The sequence below is a fragment of the Trichoderma harzianum genome, assembly GCF_003025095.1.
Source record: "Trichoderma harzianum CBS 226.95 unplaced genomic scaffold M431scaffold_4, whole genome shotgun sequence".
NCBI lineage: Eukaryota > Fungi > Ascomycota > Sordariomycetes > Hypocreales > Hypocreaceae > Trichoderma > Trichoderma harzianum.
Genome location: NW_020209252.1, coordinates 2729290 through 2750703, shown reverse-complemented (window position 1 = coordinate 2750703; position 21414 = coordinate 2729290). Strand labels below are relative to the sequence as shown.

Below are 21414 nucleotides of genomic sequence, written 5' to 3'. Positions count from 1 at the left end.
GGTCTCTGCTTGCGCAACTATTACTCGGTCATAAAATAGTCTCTAAAGCTCGTACCGAAGACTGTTAGACAGTATAGAAAAATTGAGCATCTACTCCAGTTTTATTGACTTCTAGAAACTACCTAGCAACTTATCCGAAAGGAGCAGTTCAGTCCTGCGTGGTCACTCCACCGAACCTCGCTATCTCTCTCCTTTCCTGGCTTAGGAATTGCTATAACTCCAGGATAGGTTGTATACATGTCTATAGGCTCTAGGCCCTCTGTCATTGCAACTCTGTCCAGCCTCCTTGGCATCAAGTTGTTTTGCCGCTTCTCATACCCCCAAGTCCACCCACCAGACTTGGCTGTATTATTACCATACAACCGAACCCATGCATCTACTAAGCCGTTCCTTGCCACAAGCTCCTGATCATCTTGGCTAATAGCATTAAAATCTCCGGCAATAAGCCCTAAACTTCGCTGCCCATTCTCCTTCTGATCATCAGTCGGGCACAGTATATTCCCCACAATCCGCATCTGCTCTTTTCGATAATGCAACGTCGACGCTAAAGAGTCAAGATGTACGTTGATAAGTCGTAGGTGTTGCCAGCGTTGTTGTGTAGGTAAAATTGATTTAGGCCGTGGTAGGATAACGTCTGTACAAAGCGCATCTCTTCAGTACTGGCTTAGGAACTTGAATCGAGCAACAGGAGAAGCTATTGCAACACCCATGGAAGTAACTATTATATCATTCTTGGGAGTAAAAGATGTAAAGCAGGCTTTAGACACTAATGTTATAGTCGCAAATGGTACGGCGTTAAAGGCAATCTCGTCTTCGGTATCGGTAATGAAAAACCCGGCCCGTATGCGATCATCGTATAACAGGTAGTCACGGACCTCCCGACTAACCTCTTGCAGAAATATAATGTCGCCTGTAGCTGAGGGGTCTGTCAAAAGACGACCTATAATGGCAGACGCACGAGCGACTGGCCGCGGCGAGAAGGCGTCGATATTCCAAGTCGATAAGCAGAGGCTTGTGAGATTCTGATTGACTGTTGGAAGACCTGGAGGAGTGGGTACCCAACGTCGAGCGTAGGGGCTGAAAGTGCTAAGGATGCGCGATATTCGCGGTATCACCATCGTGAAATTCTTGGCCTGTTAGAAAGGCAGCTTTAATATTCCTCTGTTCGTATGTAACATTGTTGATAAAATGAAGAGGAAGATTTTTTTCCAGCATCTCTGCTTAAGTTTAGATAAGGTGGAGGGTATGCACGTATCGCCGATACCACAGCATTCTTGTGGGAACTTGGAAAACTTTATATCCTTCGCCTCAACAGTATTGGCAATTGAGTCTACTTATAATCATCAGCTTATGATGCTTTGCACTCACTAAATTTTCTACGGGGCCGCATACGCAATTAATGTTATTACTGGACTAAAAATAAAATCTGATTCATCCCATTCGCATCCACGTCGAAATAACTGTTCAAGTCTGCCGCAGGCTTCGGGGGTCACATGCCTAAACCGAACAATTACACGGATATTAATAGAACACTCTTCCCTCCTCATTCCACATCTATGCATCTGTCTTTGTATCTTGCGCTCTTCACACTTGATTTGCGTAACTGTTCACGATATTGTTTGATCGTACGTTCACGATGAAGCTGACACACGATGCGACTTTCAATCTAATACTGCAATGATATTTCCTTTGCAACCGCTTCTATGTGTGATAAAACGCAACGAATTAATCTCCTCCCCCATAAGCTCTATGGATGACATTGAACAATAATGTGTGCCCCCGAAAACATGTATGCGCTTGACGCTACTTGCGCTCCTTCGTCAATTTCACTCGAAGGGCAGATGGACTTACTGCATTCACAGTGCCGTCTTTCGCCACATCGAAAATAAACAGAGTCGTTGCTATTCCGCCATATGCAGTAGAATCAACACCCACCCAGTCTGCCAAGGGAAAACCTGTGAAGAGTTTGTTCTCTGTTGCTGGGCTGATCTTGGGCGCATCGAGATCGGTAACAAATCGGAAGGCCACCTTCCCGTGTGCAGAGTCTGAAATGGAAGGTAGGAGTCGCCAAGGGCCTGGGCCTGTGGTTGGAGTAAGTGATTCGAGAACATCTGTTCCATTGCTAATCCAAGACGAGATCACAAGACCAGGCGCTGCAGTTGTACTTTGGTTGACAGTCAGAGTAAGGGAGGAGTTCATGCTGCAGTCCTCAGAATAGTAGAAACCTGCAAATCGATGCTCGGCCTCAGCGGCCGCCTGCGCTGCAAGAGATGGTATCAACGAGTTAATTATGATATCCATAAGTGCAGAAAGGGTTAAGAATCGCGTGATTTGTGAACTGGATGAAAGGATAGTGAAGCCCGCATCATAGTCTGGCAGGAGGACAAAGTAGGCACTGTAATCACCAGAGTCCCCAGATTTTGTGTAGAGATCCGTGATTACTCCTGATGGATGAGTATAGCGGTGAATTTCCCATGGGCGTCCAACAGATTGCCTCAGGTCGGCGGTATGTGAGAAGGGTTTCAGCCACCGACGAGTCTGGTCAGATGGTAATAGAGTGGAATTTAGAATACCAACGCCGAATTTCGCCATATCATTGATAGTTGACAGAACTGCACCTGAAGTGATATAAACCCCAGATTCAACGTCAAAGTTACTGATGTCGCCAGGAATCACAGATCGATGCCACTCGGACTTGGGAGGAGTGACGGCGCTAGAGGATGTCATATCGAGAGGCTCGAAAATGTCTTCATCGAACATTTTCTCAAAACTCTTTCCAGTAATATTCTCAATGGCGAGGCCCAGAAGAGAGAATCCATTATTGGCATATCCAGGCGTTGTATAGGGTAAAAAGCTTGGTGCTCTTGCCTCGCTGCTCTCTATGTATGGAATAGGTGGACAAGTTGATGCATTTGAGAACAAACACGGTGAATATACAAACGTGTTATTCCGACTGATTGGTGGGAGACCCAACTTCACCGGATCTGGGTTCAGCGGCACTCCGGCTATTGACTGAATGAAAGCTTGAAATGCGAGATCACTTGTGTCTGGGAATCCATCTCGCGGAACGCCAGCAATCTGAGCTGCAAGAGCATTGGGGGTGACTTTATCCCATTCCACAGTATATACAGGGTCCCTTTCCCCATTCTTTTTCTTGGCAAACTCCTTAAGAGGAGATAGGATCTCCGTAAGGGGGCGATTCCAGTCGCTATCATTCAGCTCAAGTAAGCCTGTAAGAACTGTGAGGACCTTGGTGACGCTTGCAACGCGGTAGATGGTATTCGCGTCAACTTTGTGGGTACCGTTCGGGGCGCTTGCAATTTCTGGAGCTGTATAATGATACTGCAACTTCGTGGCTGCAGGATCGTGAAGCGAGAATAATCCGAGTGAGAAGGTAAGGTTGGTTATGCCTGACAATGGCTTGGGAAGCGTTTTCCATTTGCCGTCCTTGAGGTACGTGTCCAGAGTTGAGGTGAGGTTTGTGAAGCTAGCGGCAACGAGACTATGACGGCTAGTAAGATCAATTGGCATTGGATAGCTTGGTCCCAAGGTGTCCGCAAATATTGGCGTTAGCCAAAGCGCGTGAAGAAAGATGACAATACTGCAAGTGAAATGCATATTGAAGATCTTAGGCAAAGATTTAAGTGTTGATGTCTAATTAGCTACCAGTATAGAACTCAGGAGAAAAGGGCCCTATATATATACAAATAAATCTCATATTTACATGACGATGCGCGACGCATCAATACCTGACAATACCGGACTCTCATGGCGCTGTATCATCCCCAAATCTCCTTGTGCTTAATTTAGACGTATGACGTGCTGAGGCTACAAACATCCAAGTAACGATTTGAAGCCATTTCATGGGGTGGGGCGATCCTTTGATGGACCTGGGCTAACTCGATACAGCCCGATGTGCCGCTGTAATTGATGTCAAACTCCAGTTGATGGGAATGAAGCCTTATGCCGCTTGTTACGTGGGCCAAGCTGAACACGCCGTCTAGTATAATTGGTGCACCGCCCCAACCGGAAGGATTGCATTTTCATTCACCCGCAGGAAGACTGCCTGGCATCAAGGCTTAAATTGAAGGATTAGCACATAACCCCGGTGATTTCGTTCGACCGCTGATCATCTAACTTCATGCTTATGGCTAGCCCGTCCCATGGACATCGTCGGTCATCATGTCAAGTTCTTTTGCTGTATCATGGGGTGTATATGACATTCGATAGGGAAAAAAATGACTGAACTTTTACAAGCTTGGCTAGCAGTTTGCGAAGAAAAGTGTAGTGGCGATATACCGAAGGTAGCGATATACTGAAGGTAGCGCTAGATCCAGCTAACAGCCTCACCACGTCTTTCCATTGCGTAATATTACATGTAGTACTATGCGGCCATGGTATATAATGTATAGAAGTCGGTGACGTGTTTGTTTTCTTCATTATGGCTACCACGTCATATTCCTACTGTGATGCTCTTCACATTGGTGTAGTCTTCGACGCCAAACTTGGATCCTTCTCGGCCAATGCCGCTCTCCTTGACGCTTCCGAATGGTTGTTCGCAGGCACTGACAAGGCCCACACGTACTCCGACCATGCCTGTGTTCAGAGCCTCAGCCACTCGCCGAAGCCTCGATATATTCTCTGTGTAGAAGTATGAGGCAAGCCCGCTTTCGTACGTGTTTGCCACCCTCAAGACTTCTTCTTCGCTGTCAAACGGAACTAATGGAGCCAGTGGGCCAATCGTCTCCTCGCTGCCGAATTGCATCGTCTCTGTATTGCAGTTTAGTAGAATTGTGGGAGGGAAAAAGTTTGGTCCTTGGTTTTCCATAATGGAAGTTTTGTCAAAGACTGTCGCTCCATTTGCGAGCGCATCTTCCAAATGCTTCTTGACCTTTTCAAGTCCACTGGACGAATACAGTGGCCCAAAATTCACCTTTGGATCCCATACCGAGCCATAAACAAAGATCTTCTTCTGCGTCGCGTGTAGCTTTTCGGCGAATTCGCTCATGATGGAGCGGTGCACAAAGACGCGGTTCGCGCATACGCACGTCTGTCCTGATGATCTGAACTTGGACGAAATTAGGCCTGCCAACTAGTCAATCAGACTGTTATAAACGAGCGCTTGCGTGTTTGCTTGGTACTAACCGTCAACCGCTTTCTGGATGTCGGCGTCTTCAAAGACAATGAATGGTGCGTTGCCTCCAAGCTCCATGCTGGTTTTCTTCAACGATTTCCCACATTCTCCGTTGAGAAATTTACCCACAGCAGTAGAGCCTGTGAAGCTTAGGTGGCGAACCAGCTTATTACGACACATCTCATTACCTATGTTGGGCGAGGAAGCGGCATCCCCCGTGACAATATTGAGAGTACCAGCCGGATAACCAACGCGTTCGAAGAGTTTTGCAATAGCAATGGCGCACATTGGGGTTTCTGGAGCTGGCTTGAGCACGACAGTACAACCAGCCGCAATGGCGGCCCCAACTTTGCGCAGGATCATGGCGATAGGGGAATTCCAAGGGGTAATGGCAGCTACTACTCCCTGTGGCTCTCGAGTTGTGAAGATTCGATTGTTTTCTCGAGCCGCAGGGATAGTCTCTCCATACAATCGCTCAATCTCGCCCTCAAACCACTCTAAGAAGCTGAGGCCATAGTCAACAGTGACATATGACTCGGTGATCGGTTTGCCCATTTCGAGTGTGCAAATAGCAGCCAAATCGTCTCGATTTTCCTTTACAATTGTAATCCATTGATGCAAGAGTTGCCTTCGCTTCCGATGGCTAAACTCTTTATAGGTGAGAAAGGCAGTTTGTGCCGCATCAATAGCTTTATGAACCTCCACATCGGTAAGATTGGCAACGCGAAAGATTACCACGTTGTCTTCAGGATCTATTTATGTGCCGAGATTATTTTAGCTTCGAAGAGTTACAGATGGGTTTGTAAACTGACCAAAGACTGGAAAAGTAGCTACGGACTCGGCCGGCAACCATTTACCTCCAATGTAGGCTCTGTTATCAAGTAGGGACACATCCTTGAACTGTTGCGTATTTTTGGTTAACAACCATATTAAATAAAAGCCAGTCTCAACAGATTAATTCTCACTTGATATGGGATGTTCTTCAACAGTACGTTTGATCCCGACGTGAAAGCCATAATTGGTGGTGATGATTAACTAATGAGTCCTGTGGGGAATGCCAGCGTGTTGAGTGCGTCTGGGTGGTTAAAATATGTAAGATACCTCAGCGTAATAGTACTCTGTGGGGTAAAGCATTTTAACAAACGAGCAGAAAATGAAGCAGGATATTTAGACGGAATTTGCAGTCCGAAGAAATGAAGTATTGTTTGCGCTCGGAATGTGAGTCTCCGTTAGGGTATGGCGATATAAAGAACTACCGGCCAGCCCAATGCCGACAGCTTGACCCCGCTTCGAACACTCTCGCTCCGAGACCACTTCCAAGCTCTACTCAGCTATGAGCTCGCTGTATATGCGGTAAAGTATCTCCCATTGCGTTAAAACAACGGCACATTCGAGCTTCACAGAGCGCTGTGCAATTTTCGATTCAGAAGCAAATATGGCGACGGCAGATGGTCACGATCAGCCAGTTGCGCCGTCTGTTGTAAGTTTGCGCCGACTTGAGGGTGGATTTCTACATCTTCCAATGCGGTTTTTTGTACAGGGAGCGAATACCGATGAAGTCCGTCGCGTTCCTTGCATGGCTTGGTTGATAGAAAACCATAATTTGAAGAAAAAAGTCCTATTCGATATGGGACTCCGGAAAGACGTTGAAAGCTACACCCCAGCTGTTTTCCGTCGTATGCAGACAACTGTCAAGGCCGAGATCCCAGAGGACATTTATGATAGTCTTCGGAAAATGCAAATAGATCCTCAATCTGATGTGGACTCTGTTATCTTCTCGCATTTACACTACGACCATGTTGGGGATCCATCCAGGATGGGAACCCAGACATCCTTTGTTCTTGGACCTGGAGCGAGTGATCTTATCACTGGCCCAAAGTCATACCCCGAAAACCAGGATTCCCATTACGATTCTAACCTCATCACCAATGGTCGCATATTAAACCTACCCTCGGCCGATAGCAATTTATGGGTCGCCTTTGGACCGTTTCCCAAGACATATGATTACTTTCATGACGGCTCTCTGCTCATAGTTCTTGCTCCTGGCCACTGCCCAGGGCATATCAATGCACTTCTTAGGATTGAGTCTGATCGCTGGGTCTATTTAGCGGGTGACACAGCCCATGATCCGAGAATACTTGATGGCACGAAACAAATGGCTGAGTACTGGGACGATGACACTGGAGGTTTCAAGTGCGCTCACATTGACAAAAACGAAGCGATGTTACATGTACAAAGGGTCCGGGACCTGAAGAATTATATAAATGTGGAAGTAATCTTGTCTCATGATGGAAATTGGCTTAACTCCAATAAGCACCGTTTTTAGCATCTCGATGCTCTATGGTGGGATGGGATATATCAAGGTATGAATTTACCACACAGTTACTCTACGGCAATCAAGCGCTTGATAGCACCCATGTCTTATATTATATTGGTCAAGTCTCCATACGCATACTGTTTTATTCGTGAGACATGTCGCAATTGTTCACCCTCTAATTAACGGCCATTTGCGAGCTTGCGTTGCATATCAATGCAGTATTCGCAATATCAAAACATTATATTTGCGACTTGGCGCTTAAGACTTGACTTGAAAGGGTGCACTTGTAACCAAAGCGGCAAATTAATGTCGAAGTTTTCATTCTTATATAATTTAGGTATTTATTTTCCGATGTTGTAATATGACACCTACGGCAATTATTACGAGGTCTTGACCCTTGCGTCGCAGTACCTTTCTTAAGATTGGTAACCTCTAGCGATTTCTAGAGAGAGAGAACTCAGCTAAATATTCTAAGCTTGTTTATCCCTTCAATAATCACTGACGCAAAGCACTGTATCTCCAATCCTCTATGGTTCTCTACAGTCTCGACAGTAGTTGGATATCTTCATTCCATGTCTTGGATGCAGCTGCGGCGGCTTTACCAGCTCTTCTGCCAAACACACTTCCAGAAGTAAGACCAGAACCCCCGGGATAATTACCATAAAATAAGCCACCCAGCATCTCGCCCGCACAGTAGAGTCCCGGGATCACGGAGTTCGATGTCGATGAAATTACTCCTGCAGTCTTGGGATCCACGGCAAGGCCTCCAAAGGTGAAAGTAACACCGCATGTTACTTTGACAGCCATAAATGGGCCTTTGATGAGAGGGACAGCCCAATTAGACTTGGCCAAGGAAAGACGTTTGGTCTTGGATTGGGTAGAGAGCCCGTCTCTCACACCTGGATCCCACTTTTTAGAAGGGTTCTCTCTTTGGAAAGCAACGGCAGCCTCATTGTATTCTGCGATTGTTTCCACAAATTTGCCTGGGTTTGTCAATCCATGCTTCGCACACTTCTGGGCTAGCCCTGATAGTGACGAGGCTATGATCCTTTCCACGCGGCCCTCTCGATATTCCTCATCGCGAAGCCAGGGTATCATTTGGGAATCCCAAACTTGAAACGCTGTATGACCTGGCTGAGCCAGAATAGCCTTGCCGAATATCGCGTAAGTGTAATTCCTTAGGTCGACACCCTCATCCACAAACCGATCTCCTTCTGTATTAACCATTAAGCCCAGAGGGTAACCTGATTTGGTGAACTCGTTTGAGATGAGTCTATCACCTTCATGTGGGGGGGCATGGGCGTCCCAAGCGACAGAGTGGCAGCCAGACCAGTTGCCTGCCTGCTTAGCAGACGCATCTCGGATGGCCATTTCTAGACATGTGCCTGTATTGTACGGCGTCCCGCGCACTTTAGCCAGATCCCAGTTGGGGCCAAGATACTGCGCCCTCATCCGAGAATTGGCCTCAAATCCACCTGCCGCCAGAATGACTGCTGTAGCTCGGATCTCCTGCTCGATACCGTCAGCAGTCTGCACGAAAACAGACCGAACAGAACCAATTCGTGCGTCAACTCCCAAACGTTTAGCGGCCGTGGAAAAGACAACGTGTATTCCAAGTGTATTCGCGGCTCGTCGGAGATCTTCAATCAAGCCTTTGCCTCCATCTTGTGTCTTCAGCGATAGACCGCCCCAGAATTTGAACCGGCCATCAACCTCATAAGCCTGTCGGTTGAAAGGAAGTTGAAACCGCACACCATGTTTAGCAAGCCACTTGACTGCAGCGTTTGACTCGTGCACAAGGATTTGAGACAGCTCGGGATCAGACCGACCGCTGCAGATGCGATGAATATCTTGCGTGAAATCGTCGGCGGTGTAAGCTTTCATGTCAATTTTCTTTACCATGGCTTTGTCCACATTGTTCACAATTGGAAGCAGGCCATCCAGGCCATGGTAAACGGTTCTAAATGCGCCGGCTGTGAAGTATGAGTTTCCTCCGGCCCAATGCTCGGGGCATGCGTCGATAAGCATCACGCGTTTAGCCCCGGACTCTGCTGCCGAGATGGCAGCGCTGAATCCAGCATTGCCGCCTCCCACAACAAGGACTTCCACTTCTTTCAGTAGTAGACCCATTGGTGTAGGGATGATTCGATGATTCAATGGTCAAGTCAACGGCTGCATGCGACAACGTAATGGTGATAATGAGGATGAAAATATGCGGGGATCTTGAGATGATGTAGAGAGCGGCGGCGAAGAATGCATCTAGTGCAGGTCTTGAAAGAAATAGCTTCTTTAAGAGGTTGTAAGATGGACTTGAATAACTTCACAGACCAAGGTTTACTTCCTAGTTTATATCACGCCGGGAGGCTGATCTCTATTCATGAGAGCAGCCTGTCCTGGATTCCATGTGCCCAAGCTTTACCATCGGACCAGAAGTCTCCGAGAGCATCGACAAAAAGCGGATATTGCCTTGTTATTCTCCACGGATGTTGTCGAATTCCCGCATAAACAATTGGTGGCTAGCTTCGGAGCAAGGTGTTCCGTCATTACCAGTTGAGAGTGTGCAGCTTGAGAAAGTAGATATTAAGAATCGGCTCGACGTAAGAAATACCACAAGACTCTCCGTTGAGAAAATCTGGGCCCCATCGCGGGGTAGCAAAGCACAACCCCTCGTTGTTTAAGCCGAAATGGAAAATCTCACAAACTGAAGATTTGCGGGGAGATGTTGTAGCCTTCGGATCCATACGCACCATCCCGTGGGTATTGATTCACCGAATAGGTCCCTCGAAGTTGTGAGCTGGCCTGGATTGAAGTCTTCAGTCTTTTCCTTCTCAGACGGAAGATGTAACTTTACCCCTCTATTCATTTCTTCATATTCATGTACTGTTGAGGTTATGTCTCCCTGTTTTCATTCAGTAGTAATTATGACCCAAAAACACTAATTATATTGATGAGATTTATATGTTGCACATTTGCTGAATCATGGAGTTCTAATGCCGGCTTTGTACCAATCTACTAACATCTTCACAACGCTGACGTCCATCCTACTTGCAAGCGTGCAGTGATTACTTCCAGCTCTCCACCGAGCCGCCCTTACCCCTCCACCAAGCTGTAATAGTGACAATGACACTCTCTCAACCCTGTAACTACTTGTGTACTCCGCAAAGCCAGCATGAATCAACTGAGAATTAGGACTATCACCTGGTAACAATGTTCTATAAATTCTATAAAGTTTTACGCTGTTAATGTAGAGCAGCCTCGATCATTTCGCGAGTATTTTCATATACAGTAAATACTATTCCACCGCTCAGAAGAAGGCGTCCAAGTCTCATTGTACTACCGCGCCACAGTCCCCTGAATCCATAGTCATTGATGATACTCCGAGCAGCGGCGATCGTCCCCGAGCTTTTCAGTGCTTGTGACCGCGTCTTAATGGAGTCAAATGGTTGAGTTGCATAAACCGTAAACGTACCAGCAGCTGCACCCATGGCAAAAGTCGTCAACGAGTTGTTCTCCACGCCATACTTTCGGCCTATGTGCTTGAGTGTGCTGTAGCTACCCATTCGCGCAGCCGAGGTCATCGACTGTTTTAGAGTTGTTGGTAACAGACCGTTAAACAGTCCCTTGATCCCTTGCTCACGGAATATTACTTGCACCGCATGCAGACCGCCTCTCAATTGCTTCTTGCCCGTTTTTGCATCGTCAATCAATACCGTCTTAATGCGCTCGCTCGGTGTAACGGCCAGCAGGCTCTCGGCGGCACCGGCTCCCATGCCGGCCAAAACGTTATGCATGAGAACCGAATCACTGGGCACCACATTTGTGAGCTGTAGCTTTATGTTTTCGAAGAAGAAAAAGCGCACTCCACACTTCAACATGGTACCCAACACCAGTGAACTGCATCCTGTGTACAATGCAGCGACTCCTTGCGTGCGAATCAATTGCCTTAGAACAACTAAAGGGCTGCTTGCGATATGAGTGTTTTGTAGTTGCATGCTTGTCTTTGCAAACTCAAATGGATACTATGCCGCTGTCAATTGTCCGCCTCGACATCCGTCTACCGATCAACTAACTGTGACGAGACACTCTACACCGCCAGCAAATGACCCAGACACAAAGGAAATTGCCGGGGTAGATCCCTGCTTGGATGTTATGTTTGCACCTGTCTAATAGGAAATTAACAGAAATCGACGCCGAATACCTCAGTTAAGTATACCTGCTTCATAGCTCATCGCTATGGTTATGAATGCGGTTTCTTGAGCGGTTCACAAAATAGGGATAAAAGGTAATGAGTTCAAATAAATTAAATAACCAAGGCATTGATTCTACGAACGAAGTATAAAATAATGCCTTCGCTCAAATTCGGGAATGGGCCCGCATCATATGGCACGGGAAGACATGTTCCGTCGTTGAGATACCATACCAACAAACCGCGTCAACGGGCAGGCTCGGTAATCCGCCGCTTCGAAAAGCAAAATCGCACATCCATGTAATGCCTCTGATTTCCATAGGATTATGTCCTCTGAGCGATATTTAGTACGAGGAATTGGCGTTCCTGATTTCCAGGTGTTAGCTTCGGCAGCTTTGGGTCCGTAGCCGTCCAAAATGGAAATGATGATACGGGAGGCAATTGCTGAGGGTGGACACTTCCATACAATTCATTGCAAGCAGCGAGATTATCGGATAACCAACTCAACATTTCCTCGAAAATTTCTAAAGATGTAGTCTTGTTATTACCAGTTGGGCCTATTCCATTGAGAATCCGCCACAACATCTTTAACTCGGAACAACATTTGACTGCTGGACGAAATCCAAGGCGCGTAAAAAGTACAGCAGAAAAACTGCAGGCTGTTCAGTCATTGGAAAGTGCCCTAATCCCTTCATCTCTTCAAAGACAGCTCCTGGGATCTTTTCTGCAGTGGCTCTGCTTGCCGCCACTGTGCAACTGTAGTCGTACTCGCCTGTAAGCATGTACACGGGACATTTGTTCGTGTCAATAAGACGAGCTCGGTCCCTTCCATCCCACCCGTTAAAATAAAACTTTAAATCGCCAGGGAAGATACCAGTGGCTTGTGAAGAATAAATCCACCATGTTAACTGACGGTAAATCGCTGGTGCCGTAGGGGATATAAGGCCACAGACACGCTCAGGATTTAGAATAGATTCGTTTAGAAGAGTGCCGACGGCGTAATGATCTACCAACGCAGAGACATGATCAGATGCCTCGCATGGGATTACACCGCCGACACCTATCTCATCGGCTCGCATAGCAACAGCGAGGCAAATATGGCCTGCCATGCTTGCGCCACAGACAATGGGTCGATGAAGAGTGAGCTTCCGGAGAACTTTCTCAATGATATCAATATACGAGTCCTCATTTGGTCTATAACTTCCTGGCAACTGGGTTGCGCCGGGATACGACCGCCCATGGCCAGGGAGATCAAAGGCATACATGGAGCATCGTTCCTGTGCTATTTTATCGTTCATGATAGTATGGAATTGGCGCGCGTCGGCTCCAGCAGTATGCAGAAATAAGACATGTTGGGGGCCGCTGCCCGCCGTTTCGCAGAAGATTTTGGTCTTTCCGTATGCAGTATCAACCCAGATATAGCGACCGATAATGTCATCATCTTCAGTTCCTTCTTCATACGAGGCTGCTGAGGCGACTATCCTTGGACGTCCATGAACAGCATCCCGTAAGTGATCCAAGACAAGCCGCCAGACCCGGCAGAATTTGGCAAATGCTTCGTTATCCCCACTGATAAGGACCCCTTTGTCAGGACTGAGGATACGAAGCATTCCCCAAAAGCTTTGAAATGGTGGTCGAAGTTGTTTATCGAAAAATCCGCGCCATGACTCTTCAGGGGCATTCAGTATGAATGCTTCCGTCGAGGTTTCCACACCCAACGAGAGAGTAAATTTCCCTGTCTGGGACACGACATGGATCAAAGCAGAGTCGTTAGACTTTAGGGCAAAATGAAGATTCAGGTCATTTGCTGAGAGGGCTATCTCAGGATCCGAATTGATTGCTTTCTCTGCTTGTGTGAGAGGGCGCTGAACGATGTTGGCGAAAAGAGACGACATGGTACCAGGCGTCTATGTCGTGAACGGGTAAAAGGTTAGGGTAGGTAACTAGAACTGATTAACTACTAGAGCCTCGGCCAGTTATATACGTGTGTCTAATATCCGGTCGGTTCTAGTATTTCGGTCGGTGAAGGGCCGCTCTCCAAACGCCCACGGAGGTAATAGAATCACTGAAACCTAGTGATAATTAGTTCGCGTCCGGGGCCATATTCTGAGGCAGTATAGACAAGAATGCGATCCGGTGAGAAATTCTAGAATAGTAATCGGTTCTTTTACATCTCCGCGATCTCGGTGTCCCCGCGATCTTGGGGTCCCCGCAAACAGGAAACGGGCCATCTTGCTCCATGCGGACTCAGATTGTCCGCGACGCCACCTGAAACATTTCCTCTACTATTTCTAGTATATTTATTGACTCAATATTCCATGATGTAGTTCACTGAATCGGCAAATGCCTTTTTTTCTAGTAATCAACGTCAGCTAACCTTCTTCTCAATCGATTCTAGCCCACAATGGATTTTGGAGAGAACCCAATTGAAGAACAGCGAGACGATGTAGAGACTGTCTCTTTCGCCAATGAACGAGATGAATACGAACATCTTCTAAGTAAGTTTGATACCAAACGCCAGAAAGAACTGCTCCGAAAGATTGATTGGAGATTATTGCCTGTTTTGACAGTGTTCTACCTTATATCTTTCATGGATCGATCCAACATAGGCAATGCGAGACTCCAAGGCCTTGAAGCTGACCTCCATTTGTCTCACAGCCAATTCAACTGGTAAGTGGTTCACGGCCCATAGGATGAATAGAGACTAACATGCACAGGTGCTTGACCATTTTCTTCTTCCCTTATGGCCTATTTGAAGTTCCGAGTAATCTTGGCCTCAAGTTTACAAAGCCTTCCATCTGGCTGCCTGGAATTATGGCCATTTGGGGAGTTGCGTGAGTGTTCCTCTAGACTTACACAAACATTGCGGCTCAGAGCCTATTTAATAATTGGAATATCACTCTAACCATACTTAGATTGATGTGTATGGGTTGGACTCAAAGTTACTCTGGTCTTTTGGCTGGTCGTTTTTTTCTCGGCGTGGCGGAAGCTGGCCTATTTCCTGGAGTCACCTACCTTTGCACAACATGGTATCTTCGGTACGAGCAGCATTTTAGAGTGGCTCTGTTTTACACGGCGGCAAGTTTAGCAGGATCATTTTCTGGCCTTTTGGCGTATGGAATCGGTTTTATGCATGGTAAGAGTACCGAGCGGAGATGAATAGCCAAGATATCTAACGCAAAACTTCAGGAATTCGAGGTTATAGTGGATGGAGATGGATCTTCATCCTGGAAGGTCTGCTATCCATTATTATAGCTCTAGCGTCGATTCCTTTCATATGCGATACTCCAGACGATGTCAAATGGCTTACAGATGAAGAAAAAAGATTCATTAAGCTACGGTTGCAATTTGATGGACACGAGAGCGGATATAAAGAGCCCGAGTTCAAAATGAAGTATTTAAAGCAAGCCTTTGGAGACATCAAGGTTTATCTAGGATGTGTGAGTTTTGCTTCAACATATCTCCAACGCTCTCACTTCTGACTTATCTCATCAAGATCATGTTCTTCACCATTTCTACTGGAACATATTCTCTCTCCTACAGCTTACCGACAACTATAAATCTCCTTGGATATACAGCTGCGAACGCTCAACTTCTCACCATCCCGATTTACGCATTTGCCTGTATCATGTGTGTTTTAAACGCCATTGTTGCCGACAAGATTCAGAAACGCTTTCAATCCATCGTGATACCATATTTGGTTGGCCTTTCCGGTCTAATCATCTGCCTCGTCATTTCGCCAAGGGAGAAGCCAGGTGTCGTTTATTTCGCAAACTTCTTGGTAGCAAGCGGGCTATTTCCTACTATTCCCGGTATCGTCTGCTGGATCTCGAACAACTTGGCTGGACAATGGAAGCGATCTATTGGAATGGCTTTGGAATTCACACTGGGCAATGTGATTGGCGGTGTCGTTGGGTCGAACATTTTTTTGAGCAGGGAAGGTCCAGAGTTTCGCACTGCCTACTTGGTGCTGGCGTCATTTTTCGCAGCTGGTATCGTGACAGCTATCGCTCAACTATGCTTGTTGCTCTGGGCTAATCGCGCCGACGAGCGTTTGATTGAATCAATCCCAGTGGGGGATCGGGAGCAATTGGATGAAGAGCGAAAGGACGACGGGGACAAGAGTCCGTTCTTCAAGTACACTCTGTGAGATTAATTTGTTTAAAGTAATACATTGTTCCTATTCAGAGACTCAGTGGATGTGTCTCACAAATATCACTTAATGTACTCCGTAGCTCTATTCTTACAGTTCATTGCCGTGTCGTTGTGAAGTGAGCACATCTCTTTGCTCCGTCAACATACGTTAACATTTTTTAAATTGCAACATCACAGTCCCTCATCAAAACATCCAGAAACCTAATAACATTAATAGGGCAGTTATAGCGCAACATGAACTATGACAAGCGATTTCGAAGCAGATTTCCTTGCATATTGTAATATAATATTGAGAGAAAGGTATTGCAAAATCTTGTAAACATTACTATGACCGCCAGCCCAAACTCGGTCTTGAGTAAGTATTGCCAATCGGAGCTAGTATTAGGCTAAGAGAAAGAGAGGCCTCAGGGTTTTAAGTCTCGCGCCAGGCCTGTCACTTCGCAGTGGATGCATGTGCATGTGGCGTATTAATTGGGGTATTATTCCCGTATTTTCCGATCGAATTATCGGACATAATGCACATTAGAATTGACGGAGTATAAGTATCCGTCTACATGTCGGCTTGTTAACCCCATACCCCAGATTCTTACCCCATACTCAATGATCCTCCCAGCGACCCAATATACACCCATGTCTCTGAGCATCAGGAAATTGTCTCAGTATTAGTAATGTCTGATAGGCAAGGTGGTAAGCGCCGTATTCTGGCCCGTAGCTGCGAGTTCTGTCGCATACGAAAAGTCCGTTGCAGCGCACAGAAGCCATCCTGTGCATCTTGTCTGAAGCACGGGAAAGAATGCGTCTACATACATCAAGCACCAAAGGCAAGGTACAGTCATCAATTGAGCCGTTGAATTATACAAGTCATTCAGCTAACCTAGAAGACAGGCCTACACGGGCCATGCTGGACGATTTGCGAGCAGAAAATGAGTACTTGAAAAGACAAATCCGACAAATCAAGGAAACGGGGCAGTTAGAGAAATCTGACACCAATATTGAGCCAGCACAGACGGCTGATGAGCGTCTGAAGTCGTGGCGTGATCTTTGCGAGGAACGATCAAGGGCCAGCACTCCCAACCAGTCGATTTCGGGTCGACCAACCGCTCACGATCCCGAAGAAATAGCTCATCCCCCTATTTATGGACTGATGAGGGGGGAAATGTAAATGTATTCGGTCCTTCTTCTGCTCTTCAGTCGTGTATCAAACCAGAAGAGCACCAGGATCCGGTAGCTTTGGTATACGTGCGAAACGGACTTTTGGCCAACGCTGTTCTTTCGAGGCAACAAGAACATCGCCTACGACTTTTGAGCTCGTTAGATGGAGTGCCCATAGATCTTGCGATTCATCTACTCGACTTACACTGGAACCGGCAACATCACACTTTTCTCTTGACATATCGCCCGGCATTAATGCGCGACATCGCGCAGGGGGGTCGATTCTCGTCCAAATTTCTCCTCAACGCTATATTTGCCTGTGCGAGCAAATTTTCTTGTCGATTGGAAGTCTTGGACGACCCAACGGATCCGAGTACCTCGGGAGGACGCTTCTTTAAACGTTGTGATGAGCTGATGTCCAGTGGCAACTTATTACTATCGCCCAGCTTACCAACAATAGTTGGCCTTTTGCTCTTAGGGGGGACCTACAACGCCAAGGGAATGACAACTAAAGCATGGCTGCTGACAGGGGCTGCGTCGCGCATGGTCTACGATCTAGGGCTTCATCTCAACCACAAAATTACGCTGGAGAATGCAGAGGAGGTTGAGATCTATCGGCGTGTGTTCTGGGGCGCTTTTATTTGCGACAAGCTTCAGAGTCTGTATCTTGGTCGCCCAGTTGCCATCAGACCTCGCGATGCCCATGTATCCCACGAGCTGAATGACATTATGGAGGAGAATGAGCCATGGGCTCCATATGTCGACCCCGTTACTCCTAGCAGCTCTTCTCAGACGCCAAGCATTCCCTACGGTCCTATACACTCTGTCTCTTGTTTCCAACAGCTTTGCCTACTATTCAAGATCGTTTCACGTATCATAGATAATTTCTATGTGGTTGGAGCGACCCCAGCCGAAGCCATGGCGAGCTTGGATGGTATAGATGCGGCGCTGAACAAGTGGGAAGCAAATCTTCCCAGTCCTATTCAGTTAGATCCTTCATCAGGAGCTTCTCTGAATAGCCGTCGTGCGGTTCCTAACATACTCGCATTACACATCATCTATAACGCAGTCATAATTCTTCTCCATCGACCACTTCTTGCTGAGGGTCACTTGAATCTACCATCAGGAGCTCCCACTGCATCTTGGAAGAGATGCACCATAGCTGCAAGGAATATCACAAATATTGCCCAAGAATACAGGGCTAGATACAGTCTACGATCAGCTCCATACCTCATTAGCTACGGGGTTTACGTGGCTTGCACCATCCACGTGCGAAATGCAGCGGCAGTTGGAGGAAGGGATAGTGATCACTCGACTCTCTTAACGTGGAGCCTCAGATGCTTAGAGGAGCTGTCGATACCTAATTCAGCAGTTTCGCGTCCCATTATAATCATCAAAAAATTGATGGAAGCAAAAGGGGTTGCAATCTCGCCTGGAGACGATGGAATTGATTGCCCAGACATGGGACCAAATGATGCAGATGCATCGTTGCCTCAAGAGGCGGATGTCGAAAATCCTGGGTTTCCATTGCCTCTTTCTGATGAATATATAGAAGGAGGAGACTGGGACTGGGGCAATTGGAATGGGTCTTTCAATGAAGACGTTCTGTATGGGTTCATGGGCAGCCAGTCTCACTCTTTCGGTGACATGCTGCCGGACATGGTGGGCATGAATACCGATATACCTTCAGATGATGGTCAGCATATGTCGTAGGTTGGTAGTTGGAGGTTGGGGATAATTATACCAATAATACAGCACAGATGCAGCGACTTGGTAGATGAGGATAATATCGGCGCCTAATCCTGCATGAACGAAGAACGTCAGCGACATCGTTTGTCATGCATCCAAGAAAACAGCATCTGGACACTTATAGCAGCCAGTAATTTTCTTAGCCAAGTAAATTTGGCGCGGCTTATGGTTAGTACGATATCATTCAACGCGCTTTAGACTTTCCTCTGTTCATGATTAAGTTATACGAGAAAAATAAGTAGAGTCTTCCTATTTGAACAGACAAAAATTCCTATTTGAACAGATATGGTCTGTGCCCCGCACTAAATGGTCCGTGCACTTGAAATTTCTAAAACCACTTCCAACTTTAAATATAAAAATAACTATAATAAGAAATTAAAATAAATATTTTAAAAATAGAATCATTTTAATTATTACATAATCTTATATATTCTCTTTTTGAAATTTATTTTAACTATGTAAATAAGCTAGAAATCTAAGATAACTTTAATATAAGATTTTTTACTAAATATTATATATATATCCATGCACTTAATACTTATATATTATTTATATAAATAAGATATTATTATTTTAATTTTATATTATAATCTTAATTTTTCACCAAAAGACACTTATTTAAAATTTTAGTATTTTAATATTAAAAAATTATAATTAAAAAATTAAAAATAAATGTTTTAAAAATATTTATAAGTAGATTTAGTATTATTTTATTAAAATATATTTTTTAAATATTTTTTTTATTTTAATAAAAGCATTTTATAGCTGTTATAAATGTTAATGGATTTCAAGGTTGTCGAGTGCACGGGCCATGTCTGTTCAAATAGGAATTTTTATCTGTTCAAATAGGAAGACTCAATAAGTAACTATATAAGCAAATACAGGGGAGAAACAAAAGTATTGGGAGGATAATACAATATAAGTCTCATGATCCCTCCACCCGGAGATTTAGTCACTTTTACCAAATACACTAGTACCGGGACCTCAGTATCCGAAAGGATCATATTTGACCGGAGGTCAAAGGTCCGTCGGGTTTGTTTTACCCTGAATTGCGGGGTGTTTAGCCCATGAAGTTCACTTTATACGCCGATCCTCAGAAGAAACAATGAGGATCTATTGAGAATACTATTCGAATTATAAGTAACATAAAAGTAACATTGTTCCGAATATAAGTCGTCAAATATTTATACTGCTACCTTGCAGTACTCACTGCAGTCATACTTATACCATTAATTTGACGTCTTTATCCTTTTTAAAAACATCCTCATCTCTCTCTATAGGCCACCCAGCATGGCTAGACTTGAGGGAAAAGTTGCCATCATTACCGGAGCGGGGTCTGGGTTTGGAGAAGCCATCGCACATGGATTTGTCGCTCAAGGCGCCCATGTGATAGTCGCAGATATCGCCGTTGAGGGAGGCAAGAGAGTCGTTCGAGAAATTACGGATAAGAAATATCCTGGCGGCGGATCTGCTGCTTTTTTGGAGTTCAATGTGACAAACCGAAGTGCTTGGGAAAGTGGTCTGGCATTTGCGAAAGAGAACTATGGGAAGCTCGATATCGTTGTCAATAATGCCGGCACAACGTACAGGAAGCAACCCAGTGTAGATGTCTCGGAAGCGGACTTTGATAGGATCATTGCCGTGAACGTCAAGGGAATCTACCTAAGCGTGTCTGTAATAATGCCCTATTTTCTCGAGAGGAAGTATGGGGTTTACCTGAACACTTCGTCCGTGGCTGGAACTAGGGTGCGGCCCGGTCAGGTATTCTACGGAGGTACCAAAGGATTCTTAAACACGGTATGTTTTCTGCCATATAATTTGTCAAATGCTATCCAAATATAGCTAACTACAACTCTGTTAGATTACACAAGGCCTAGCGGCCGAGTACGGGCCGTGCGGCGTCCGCGTAAACTCTCTATGTCCTCTAAGGGGCGCAACAGGACTCCTCGAGATGTTCAGTGGCGTCGCCGATACCCCTGAGGAAAGGGAGCGTTTTGCGTTATCTGTGCCGCTGAGGCGTATGACAGAGCCCAATGATATTGCGCAGGCGGCGATATACCTGGCCAGCGATGAGGCTGCATTCATCACGGGTGTAAATTTGCCGGTGGACGGAGGACGCCTTGCAGTCTAGTGGAGCAAATGCGTAACATACTCTGTACTTTCACTTGTCAGAAGAAGCAATTAATTTAAGGCACCAGGCTTCCGCTGTGATGCGCCTCATCTGCAGGGAGAATTAGCGAAACGGGAACCCCCTGGTGATACAGAGAGCCGGTTAATCTAACCTCAACCTCGCTCTCTGTCTCTCAATTCCCTGCAAGAGTGCATAGATCGAACATGTTGCCGTTGGACGGAAGTGTGTATGCAGGCTTTAGTGGAAACTGTGGCGGTCCTTCCAATGTCTGAATATAGTATACCTTGTTTTAAAATGTTCCCGTTTTCGCGATGTTAGCCGACAGTCGAGGGATTCAGGAGGCGAGGCGGTTGCCCGACGCTGTATGCAAGGGAGTCAAGCGGGATGGAATGGATGTTGGCCCCGCCATCGCAGCCGGCCTGAAAATGAGGATGCCTAGAAGATCTAGGCTTTTTAGCATTATCGTTATGGTCTAAATACGGACTACAAATTTAAGCCAACCTCGATGGTACTTGATCGGAGGTTATTGCTCTCTGTACCACCGTATTCTCGCTTTAGACGACCTAAGCTGAGAGCCCACGTAACCTGAA

At 46.0% G+C, this 21414-nt stretch overlaps 10 protein-coding genes across 10 annotated transcripts; 4 read left to right on the top strand and 6 right to left on the bottom strand.

Moving 5' to 3' along the window:
* Nucleotides 1-122: 122 nt before the first annotated feature.
* M431DRAFT_518884 (hypothetical protein) lies at nucleotides 123-1141 on the bottom strand (the record flags this gene model as incomplete). Its single annotated transcript, XM_024920376.1, has 2 exons — nucleotides 707-1141; nucleotides 123-649 (listed from the first exon to the last, which is right to left on the bottom strand). Exons 1-2 carry the CDS (start codon nucleotides 1116-1118, stop codon nucleotides 123-125), a joined length of 939 nt encoding a protein of 312 aa, XP_024776874.1. The 5' UTR covers nucleotides 1119-1141.
* A 371-nt stretch (nucleotides 1142-1512) lies between these two features.
* On the bottom strand, nucleotides 1513-3618 carry M431DRAFT_506922 (hypothetical protein). The gene has a single exon (XM_024918886.1). It carries the CDS (start codon nucleotides 3529-3531, stop codon nucleotides 1804-1806), a length of 1728 nt encoding a protein of 575 aa, XP_024776873.1. The 5' UTR covers nucleotides 3532-3618; the 3' UTR covers nucleotides 1513-1803.
* A 746-nt stretch (nucleotides 3619-4364) lies between these two features.
* M431DRAFT_140175 (hypothetical protein) lies at nucleotides 4365-6261 on the bottom strand. The gene is made up of 4 exons (XM_024912606.1): nucleotides 6100-6261; nucleotides 5947-6034; nucleotides 5146-5886; nucleotides 4365-5085 (listed from the first exon to the last, which is right to left on the bottom strand). The coding sequence occupies exons 1-4, from the start codon at nucleotides 6148-6150 to the stop codon at nucleotides 4454-4456; spliced, it is 1512 nt and encodes a 503-aa protein (XP_024776872.1). The 5' UTR covers nucleotides 6151-6261; the 3' UTR covers nucleotides 4365-4453.
* Nucleotides 6262-6454: 193 nt separating this feature from the next.
* On the top strand, nucleotides 6455-7576 carry M431DRAFT_506920 (hypothetical protein). Its single transcript, XM_024918885.1, has one exon. The coding sequence runs from the start codon at nucleotides 6570-6572 to the stop codon at nucleotides 7458-7460; it is 891 nt and encodes a 296-aa protein (XP_024776871.1). The 5' UTR covers nucleotides 6455-6569; the 3' UTR covers nucleotides 7461-7576.
* A 184-nt stretch (nucleotides 7577-7760) lies between these two features.
* Nucleotides 7761-10053, bottom strand: M431DRAFT_506919 (hypothetical protein). Its single transcript, XM_024918884.1, has one exon. It carries the CDS (start codon nucleotides 9579-9581, stop codon nucleotides 7989-7991), a length of 1593 nt encoding a protein of 530 aa, XP_024776870.1. The 5' UTR covers nucleotides 9582-10053; the 3' UTR covers nucleotides 7761-7988.
* Nucleotides 10054-10690: 637 nt separating this feature from the next.
* M431DRAFT_493691 (hypothetical protein) lies at nucleotides 10691-11680 on the bottom strand (the record flags this gene model as incomplete). Its single annotated transcript, XM_024917144.1, has 3 exons — nucleotides 10691-11470; nucleotides 11522-11610; nucleotides 11665-11680. The coding sequence occupies 3 exons, from the start codon at nucleotides 11678-11680 to the stop codon at nucleotides 10691-10693; spliced, it is 885 nt and encodes a 294-aa protein (XP_024776869.1).
* Nucleotides 11681-12224: 544 nt separating this feature from the next.
* On the bottom strand, nucleotides 12225-13532 carry M431DRAFT_551464 (hypothetical protein; the record flags this gene model as incomplete). Its single annotated transcript, XM_024921337.1, has 1 exon — nucleotides 12225-13532. One exon carries the CDS (start codon nucleotides 13530-13532, stop codon nucleotides 12225-12227), a length of 1308 nt encoding a protein of 435 aa, XP_024776868.1.
* Nucleotides 13533-14041: 509 nt separating this feature from the next.
* Nucleotides 14042-15787, top strand: M431DRAFT_80162 (hypothetical protein; the record flags this gene model as incomplete). Its single annotated transcript, XM_024922910.1, has 5 exons — nucleotides 14042-14307; nucleotides 14355-14471; nucleotides 14553-14773; nucleotides 14827-15077; nucleotides 15134-15787. 5 exons carry the CDS (start codon nucleotides 14042-14044, stop codon nucleotides 15785-15787), a joined length of 1509 nt encoding a protein of 502 aa, XP_024776867.1.
* Nucleotides 15788-16460: 673 nt separating this feature from the next.
* M431DRAFT_493665 (hypothetical protein) lies at nucleotides 16461-18657 on the top strand (the record flags this gene model as incomplete). The annotated part of the gene is made up of 3 exons (XM_024917143.1): nucleotides 16461-16638; nucleotides 16662-16869; nucleotides 16914-18657. 3 exons carry the CDS (start codon nucleotides 16461-16463, stop codon nucleotides 18655-18657), a joined length of 2130 nt encoding a protein of 709 aa, XP_024776866.1.
* A 1290-nt stretch (nucleotides 18658-19947) lies between these two features.
* M431DRAFT_112899 (hypothetical protein) lies at nucleotides 19948-20884 on the top strand. The gene is made up of 2 exons (XM_024911856.1): nucleotides 19948-20490; nucleotides 20555-20884. Exons 1-2 carry the CDS (start codon nucleotides 19984-19986, stop codon nucleotides 20822-20824), a joined length of 777 nt encoding a protein of 258 aa, XP_024776865.1. The 5' UTR covers nucleotides 19948-19983; the 3' UTR covers nucleotides 20825-20884.
* Nucleotides 20885-21414: the final 530 nt, after the last annotated feature.